At 39.9% G+C, this 9,515-nt stretch overlaps 1 protein-coding gene across 1 annotated transcript in view; it reads left to right on the forward strand.

Moving 5' to 3' along the window:
- Positions 1–5,729, forward strand: part of SLC1A1 (solute carrier family 1 member 1) — a 52,099-nt gene extending 46,370 nt beyond the window's left edge. Inside the window, exons 9-12 of the mRNA XM_074166841.1 lie at positions 876–998; positions 1,519–1,713; positions 2,235–2,369; positions 5,483–5,729. Coding sequence (XP_074022942.1) covers positions 876–998; positions 1,519–1,713; positions 2,235–2,369; positions 5,483–5,729 — 700 coding nt within the window. The remainder of the gene's footprint in view (positions 1–875; positions 999–1,518; positions 1,714–2,234; positions 2,370–5,482) is intronic.
- Positions 5,730–9,515: the final 3,786 nt, after the last annotated feature.

The following is a 9,515-nucleotide window of genomic DNA, read 5'->3' on the forward strand; positions in this document are numbered from 1 at the left end:
TGCCCACAAAGCTCTGCATTCATGTGCATTCAAGATTAATGCAGAATGTTCAAAATTAATGCACAAGTTGAAGGATGAATTTGTCCCTGAGAACCACCCAAATATCCAGGCAAATACACCTGAGCAGCTAAAGTCAAGAGGACAGTTTGATCTTTTGCATGTCAACACACTTAATTTTAAAGGGTAATAGTTTCAAAAGACATTATTTCAGCATTTTACAACATTAAAGATTATGAGACTACATATGTCTCATTTGTACAGTCTGAAATACCTCACTACATTTTAATTTTAGACTCAGGCTTACACAGTTTTCCACAAAGTAACTGTGGATTTTTTTTACAGGATCAGGTTTGAAGTTTCTGCATAACATTGTGGACTTCATCTGTCCCTGACTGGGATCTGGGAACTTAATTCCAAAATATAATAAAGGCAGATAAACGTAGAAAAATAATGTGATTTGTTTTTCTGATTTGTCTCTAGTTTGCATTGTAAGGATTTGGCAGGAGAGAGGAGTGTTTTACCATATTTCAAATCGCCCTCTGCATACCAGTTTAAATTTTATTTATTACCTTAGTTTTGTCGTCTTCATCAGTTTAAAATTATTTCCAATATAATAGTTAATTCTTGTTCTACTTTGGAAAAAGAGACTATTAATAATCTCTGTCTTCCTTCTGAAAGAAAGTGTAGAAGAGTATCAGCTTGCAATTTTTTAAGATGGTATAGTCTCTGAATTTTGAACATATGTGTCACTAAAGTCACCTGTAGTGTTTCGTAAGTGTACTTGAGGACAGAACTAGATACCTGTTATCACTGTCTTATTCAAACAAATCAATAAGATGTATCCATTTGTTTAAGCAGTCCATTTCATTTTGCAGACTTGCAATCCATTCCACTATAATTCTGCCACTGATCTACTTAATAATAGTAAGGAAAAATCCTTTTCGGTTTGCCATGGGGATGGCTCAGGCACTTCTGACAGCCCTCATGATTTCTTCCAGGTAAATAAAAGAAACATTTATTTTGTGTAATGTTCTTGGTAGTAATTGCATTGGTTTTGCTCTGATTTATATTGTTTTTTACATACCCTGATTTCACATGGACAATTCTAGGTTCCCTGGAGGTTGAAATATTAGGTTCATCATTATTTCTGCAGTACCCAAAGCGGTGCCATAAATTGCACTGGCCTTATGCTGAACAAGAGTCTGCCCCTCCCAGGAGGAGACAGTTCTTTGCATTCAATCCATTAGTCACAGGCTTGCTAGAGTTCAAGCTGTTGCACTGTCTCTGTGACTACAAACATCATGATGGTTTTACCATGTAATTTTGAGGATAACTAAGACTTTGTTATTTCTTCCTGTAATTAGAAGAGATAACAAAAGTTGCTTTGCTTTAAAAGCCAACTCTCGTGGTACAGCCTTTCTGCCTGCTATAGATCTCCATGTGAGTCAAGCTGTGATGAAAAGGTAAGGGAAATGGTATGCTGTTGCCTGCGCTTACGTTGTGTGTTCTGTGTCCCAGTTCAGCAACTTTGCCTGTCACCTTCCGCTGTGCAGAAGAAAAAAACTTGATCGACAAAAGAATTACCAGGTTCGTTCTTCCAGTTGGAGCTACCATCAACATGGACGGCACAGCTCTTTACGAAGCAGTAGCAGCTGTATTTATTGCACAGCTGAATGACTTAGAACTGGATATTGGCCAAATAGTTACCATTAGGTAAGACTAAAGACATCATGTGCATTTTGTTGGAGGGTTTTGGGTTTTTTTTGAATGGTACATTAACTTCGGCTACCCCTTGAGAAGGCTGAAACTATCATTCACAGCACAGCAAGTAACAGAAACATCCTCACTTCTTGGTCCAAGGCCTTGCCTGTGCAACCTGATGAGGAGGTGGGATGGGCCAGGACATGCAGCTAGTATTCAGCATTGTTCTGGAAAGTGCCATTATTCGTCCACTGCAAACACTTGCAAACCCAACTCGGTCTATGCCTCTGACCTGTTCAGTTTCCTCTTCATCATGCATTGCCTGTTGTTCTGCAGTGTAACCATAACAGTATCTATGCATGACCTGTCCCATGAACTTGTCACCAGACTTTGAGTAGATACTATTCAAGAAGAAAACTGGAACTTTTGGGCTTCTTTCTTGCACTGAAATAAGCCTATCTCTGTCAGAAAATAGAGTTTCTGTGAGCAACGTGTATTCTGAATGTCTTTTCTGGGCTTTATTTGGGGTTTAGTGTCACAGCTACAGCAGCCAGCATCGGGGCTGCAGGCGTCCCCCAAGCTGGACTTGTCACCATGGTTATTGTACTGAGCGCTGTTGGCCTGCCTGCCGAAGATGTTACTCTGATCATTGCAGTTGACTGGCTTCTGTAAGTTTAAGGCACTTGATATTTAATTCTTTCTCCTTTTTTTTTTTTTCAATGTTTACATAAGTTGTGTGGGAACATGTAGATCTGAGAAAGAAAGCAACAAAACCATTTAGAACTGTTGCAGGAATTGGACAAAGATTCTTCACCTCAGAGGTGCTATCAATCTTAAAATAGGGGCAACAGCATTAATAAATCATTAGCATAATACTCAGGAAGGACAAATTTGACAGTACCAAAGAGTGCCTCTGGAGTGTCTCTGTTGCCACCATATTATGATAAATTCATACACCATTCATAAAAATCAAGTGCAGCCACAAGCAGAACATCTCAGCTGATTTCCAGAGTACATAAAATCCATATAGTGGTGAAGAGGGAGTGGAGCACAACAGGAACTAAGCAAAGCTGGTCCTTGACTCCACGTGCACACACATGGTGGGCTGTACATGGGCCTGTGCTGCTCTGTTCTTCTCTGAGAGTTTTTTAAAGACACAGCCCCTTCACCAACAAACACACACATGCAAACTCAGAAAGTATTCCTTATGCCTGAGCCCAACTACCTCACTTCAGAGCACATCATAACCCCTTAGTCACATTAAGCAGCTCTTTCTGGAGAGAAACATTCTTCCACTAGGAAAGAGTAAACATGATTCACAGGTTAAGGAGTATAACTTTAGTTTGTAACACAGCTTTTTTGCCTCCTAAACCATGCAAGCTTTCATGCTCAAACCAAGGTCTTGTTCACCTGCAGTGACTCAGCATGGATGACATTTCATTGATATCAATGCAGAGATCTTAATTATTTCATAGACTCTGCATATCTTCTTAAGCTTATATTTACACTCAAGGTAAACGCATTCCTGTTCCTCCCCCATCCTTTCCAATAATTTTCTTGAAGGATTTCTGGCAACAGAAATTCTGTGTATTTCAGAGATATATATAATTTATTTGATTATATAATGCAGTCTTGCAGGCTGTAGAGAGAAATGCCAGTCTCCAGATAACCAGGGCTATTGAATGGATCCAAGAATCAATTCAATTTCTGTACAAGTATAATTGCTCCAAACAAACCAGCACCAGCCACAGGAACATTCTCCCGATCAGCTGTCAGCAAGAGTGTCTAATAGGTTTGTTTGCTGTGCTCCACAATCATTTAATTTTCCCCAGCTTTCCTTTTTTCCCAGTGGACATTTAGTTGTGTTAAGGATGATAAGGATCGGTACAAACCACTGGCTCAGAGCACGTATCTAAAGAAGGGTGTAAGCAAATATAGTACAGCAAATGTATATTGGTTCTTTTCCCAAAGTACTCCCCCCCTCACCTCCTGCAAATTGCAGCTTACAGAGTTCCTGAGCTAGAGGTGGTTTTTGTTTTAACAGTTCTCAATTTCTTCTTCTTCTATACCTTGCTGCTTTTGGGACCCATATAAACTTTTAGATTTCCAAAAGTCCTGTGGAGAGGAATTCCACAACCTAACAGTGTGTTGCACAGAGACATAACTAATTTTGTTTGTTTTAATCTATGTCCTAATAATTTTATTCAATGCTGTCTAATTCTGTTATGAGAGTGAGAGACAAAGAGAACAGTAATTCCCTATTTCTCATAGAAACGATACTTTCATGGCTTTGATCTTGTGTCCCCTTTGAATGTCCACAATTTATGTGATTCTTAGGCACAATATGAATATATGGAAGCTACCTGTTCCACCATGAAACAGACAAAGAATTCAAGCTGTTTCTGATTCGAATTGAGATATTTTTCAGATTAAGGTGTCTTGCTCTGTAAAGCAAATTAAAGATTAATTGAATGTACCAGGGATCATTGCCAGTGCATTTTGCACCTCAGCAGATGGAATGCACATCGTGATGCCACGTAGATTATTAACACTTTCGCCTTTTGTACTTATTGCCTAAAATCTATTATTTTGCAACCTGGTAGTAGTGGCTCATTAACAATCCTCTAGTTAATTCTGAACTCACCAAGATTTTATTACATAGACTGGAGGAGTACTTCCGTGTTTTTAATGAAGAACAGAAAAATTTTGAGAATATAACAGAAGTATATGAAAGATAAGTTTCCAGTGCTGTTGATTGCCTCACTTGTCAATCTGGTCCTACCAAAATTTTACTTTACCCTTCTCTTCCTTTCTCTACCATATATTTCCTTTCCACGTGGAGAACACATGGACACTTTTTAGCACCAGGTTTAGCAGTTGTAGTAGACAAATATGTATATGAGACACATCAATTCACTTCACTACTGTTTTTGCAGTCCCTTCTATTTGTGAATATATCCACCTCAACACCTCTGCACAGACAGAGCAACTTGTTCTGCCACAAAGCCTTTGTGGTGCTTTGTAGCTGAAAAGAAAAACAAGGAAGCATGACCTTCCACAGTCCCTCCCTTACTTCCATGCCAGTTTTCAAACTTCGCTATATTGCATGGGTTTGTTGCTCCTCTGCCATGCAGGGGCAAATTTTTACGGCCTGCAAGTCACATTTCTGTTGTGAGAAAAATCAAGTACAGAAGTATCATATTCCTTTGACTTGTTTAATACAACTTGTACTTCAGCCCCTTAACAAGGAGAAGCTAATAGAAAATAGCCTTTCCCATTTCCAGGGTTTGGGCCAGAATACTGAAGATATTGGGGTAGACACTCCTCTTGCTGAAGAACTGACTGTTAGAAAGACAAAAGGCACAGTGCAGACTCTTCTGCTACACCCCACAGTCTGTCCTCCCAACACAAGCAGTCTCATCACAAAGAGAACCAGCTGCATAGCATACCTTAGTGCCTGAGAAGTGATCCCTACAGCATTTTGTAAGTCTGCGTGCAGCAGTGTGATTGCTGCTCTAAGAGACTAGTGATGTGACTTGCAGTTTTACACACTCTGTACCAAGTAATTTGTCATGAAGGTGACTCCAGGTTCCTTTAAGTACATGTGGGGCAAATTGTGCTTCTTGTTCTACAAGAATTTTTTTCTTTCAACTGCCACATTACCCAGAATCTACGCTGGGAAAAAAACAGCTCTGCATTTGCTAGAGTAGCTTACTTTTAGTATAAGGATTTTTGAACTAATGTACAGAATGGTTTATCTGACAACATCTTTATTCCTTAGGGATCGATTCAGAACAATGGTGAATGTCTTGGGAGATGCCTTTGGTACAGGTGTAGTGGAGAAGCTCTCTAAGAAGGAGCTGGAGCAGATGGATGTCACCTCTGAAGTCAACATAGTGAATCCTTTTGCCTTGGAAACAACCACACTTGATAACGATGAAACAGAGACCAAGAAATCGTACGTCAATGGAGGCTTTGCTGTAGATAAGTCTGACACCATATCCTTCACGCAGACATCTCAATTCTAAAGTCAGTAGCTTTCAGGTAAAACAGGAACGCTAAAGGAGATGGCCATATGCAATATCTCAAAAAGCTTAAAGGATAATTAAAAATGAATTACGTCTCACATGCATTTGATGTGACACACAGACTCTGATTCTCCTTACCATTTCTGCCCCCTTCTCATCACCTCTCCCAACAATCTGAACTCACCATCTTTAGTCTTTGGGGATAGCTTGAAGAAAAAGACAGTTGTAAAATACTTTCTTTTTTTGTTTGTTTTTTTCTTTTAAGAATATACTCTATTGCTGAGGCTATGAAATGCCTCTTTGGAATCAGCATGCTCATAAATGGGGATCTTAGCTGGGACAGCCAAACGTGTTTTACTCAGGAGTAGCACAGCATTCCACATCTTACCCACATTACAAAGCACCTGTATGAAATCCCTTTTAACATCCTTGCCTTCTAAACAGATTGCACTGTACTTGACACCTACTGTAACTTGATTACGTGCCAAAATATCATTTCTGCAGCTGAGAGGACACCACTTGGGTGATTCAGGAAGGAACAGACCTGAAAAGCCTTGTAATAAGTATTTTACTGTGAACAGGGTTTCATTGTTCTTTAATTGTGAAATAATTGGGCATGGAAGAATTTCCAGTGTTCATGTATCAAGGTTTCCCCATGCCTTTCACATGAATGCCAGCTGCTGAGATTGGCCTTCAGATGTGAAATAAATTGCTGTGGGTTTGCTCTTCTGGCACTTGAAGAGTTGTTGTAGTGGTAATTCACCAATTCGAGTCAATTTTGATGGCCTCCTACTTAGTACATTTCCATCAGAAGCATAAGTAAGCTCAGTTACTGTTGGTCACCTTTGACTCTAACCAAATATTAATCAGCCCGAAAGCAGGCCATGAAGAGGTCATGAGGATTAAACAATATATAGCAACGCGTAGTGCAAATTCTGAACCTTTCCTCCTTGCCATAAAACCAGATATAATATCAAGAATATAGGAGGCATATCTTTTTCTAGAAAGAAACCACTGTCATGAAGCGTTTTACACGCACTGGTTGGTTTTTTGCTCCTTGGTTTAGTTTGCCAGTTGAACATGCAAGTTTGTAGCTGCAACACTACTACAGTGCCAACATATCAGCTAAACTGTATCTTATGAAGCATTTCGGGACCCAGAAAGTCATGTGTTCAGGTGGCTTTCTGTAGGATAAGAAGCAACAAGAACTTCCTCGTAAAAAATCTCCATTTTCTAAAACATTTTATACAAGATTTCCGTGGTGCAGAAATCACTCTCAAGGGAGGAGTTGCTGTAACAAATTTTTTTGCCTTGCACATTAAAGTCATTGGCCATTTTATATGTAAAGTAAAGTGAAATTCATATATAGTTCTTTGTTTGTAAATAAGGTTGTGGTAAACCTAAAATTGCACTCATATTCTAACAAATAAACCCTTCAAGTTCCTGCAGTGTTATATATTCGATTCAATTCTACATTTTTGTATTTAAATAAACCGGAAGCGTGCCAAAGAGAACTGATGAAGAAAAGAAGAAAATATTTACTGTAGGTTTTGATAAATTGCACCTTAAATCAACAAGTGAATGAGACATAATACTGTACTTAAATTAAACATTGTAAACTATATGGAAGTGTTAATCTAAGTATTGGTATGTTTATACAAAATAAGGAAGACTGAGTAAATCCATCTTTTATCTGTGCAGAAATAGTATGAAACAGTCTCTATTTGTACAGCTTTGCTTATGGGAAGAAAAAACCTGCAAGTTTCCACAACTACACTTTGTCTTTTCTTTGCTTTTTAGGTCACCCTTTTATGATCACCCCATTATGTAGTCACCCGGTTATGATGTACTGTGAAAAGTGTTCCTAACGTATTCTAAATAAATAATTTCTCTCTTTACTCTTGTTTCAGGCTACTGTCCTCACTGTAGAATATTGAGTTACTTTAGCTATAGCAAGAAAAACAAAACCGGTTGAATTTAGATTTATGTTATCTTCACGAGTGACTCAGAGGTAACTTTGGCAAGAATCACCCTCTTCTTCCAATAAAATAAATGCTTAAGAGCACAGTGCGGAGATTGTAAGAATGCCCTCTAACTACAGATGTTCTGGGTTGGGAGTATACTGTTAGACACGTGCGAAGTAGGGGATTCATTATTTATTATTTATGTATATGGATCAGATTCGACTAAGCAGGGGTTGATGGTGCTGTTTTGGCATCTATTCACCACCGAGAGACCAAACCATATACTGAAGATACTGTTAAGTCCAAGGATGCTTTTCTGGACGCAATATTCTAAGTACCTTCTATGTATGTGGAAAAACCATGCATGGGCCATGTGTCCTCTTCACCATAGCCTCCTGGTCTGGAAGCTTTGGAGAGTGGTGGAGAGTCTCCCATCAAAAAAGCACCTGCAGCTTTTGGCCCTGTACACCATATTGTTATGTTCCTGTAGGGTCTTTGGGGCTGCAGAAGCTATCACAGGATCGGATCCTGCATTTTGAATAGCATGTGTGGCTTTATGTCATGGAAGACAAGGTTACCCACTCACACATCCCTGCTGGGATACTGAGGGACTTGTAATTGACTCAACACTGAGAAAAGAAAGCGCCTGGACATAAGCATACACAGGTCTGTCAACATGCATAGGTCAGCTATATCAGCTCCACAAGAGTTTAAACTGCATAAAAACAGCCATGACGTGCAGTTCACTTGTTCTTTAATCTTCCCTGATAAGAACAGGAACTGCCTGGTTTGAGATCTTCAAAGACACAATCAGCCACTCCCCCAGACTCATGGCCAGGGCCCTCTCCTAAGTTATAGTTTCAGGCCCTGTTTGATTGTGTACAATATACTTTGGAGCATTTACTGTCACCCAGCAAGTGAGATGCCAAACAGCGGAGTGTGCCCAGCTGTGCAGAGCTACAGCCAGGCAGAGTTTTCTTGGTTTTCCTTTTTCCATGTTTTCTGTCTCCAGCTTTTCCTGGCCCAACACTTGGCAGCACTTGGCAGACTGCGGGCACAGGGAAGGCAGGATTGTCAGGGCATAGGAGGTAGACCAGGTGAAGTACAGCAACCAAATCACAGCCCCTTGACCACCAGACTGGTATTGCACATTGAAAGTGCAGAAACTGTAATGGGGAAAGGCTGTGACCTGTCTATAAATGTTCTTTATGGGAACCAATATCTCCATTGGCTGTTGGCAAAGGCAAACCCTTGAGTAGACGAGATATTTTTTTTCTGACTCACTACTCGTCATAGAGTTTATCAAACATTGCACTGTTTTTGACAGTCTCCATTGGCCCCCAAAAAACTACATTGTCACCACCATGCAGAAAAATGTGTGAGGAGGAAGGAGTGGCAAAGAGGAGCTGTATGGACTGACTCTAGTCCCCATTCCCCATCCCCCTGCGCTGCTCAGGGTGGGATGGAGGTAGAGGAGTTAAGGAGTTAATGAAGAAGTTAAGTTGAACCTGGGAAGAAGTGGGGGGTGGGGATGGTGGGTGAGAAGGTGGTTTAGATTTTGTTTCTTACCATCCAAAACTCTATTCTTAGTTTGCAATAAATTAAATTAATTTTCTCTACGTGGAGTCTGTTTTGCCTGTGACAGTAGTTGGTCAGTGAGGTCCCTGTCCTTATCTCAACCCATGAGCTTTTCCATCTAATTTTTCCCTGCCACATCCTGTTGAGGACACATGAGAGAGTGGCTGGGTGGGCTGCTGGCAGCTGGCCAAAGCTCACCCACCATATGAGATATACAATATATACATATATAGAATTCTAAATA

Source organism: Numenius arquata, chromosome Z (genome assembly GCF_964106895.1).
Source record: "Numenius arquata chromosome Z, bNumArq3.hap1.1, whole genome shotgun sequence".
Classification (NCBI taxonomy): domain Eukaryota; kingdom Metazoa; phylum Chordata; class Aves; order Charadriiformes; family Scolopacidae; genus Numenius; species Numenius arquata.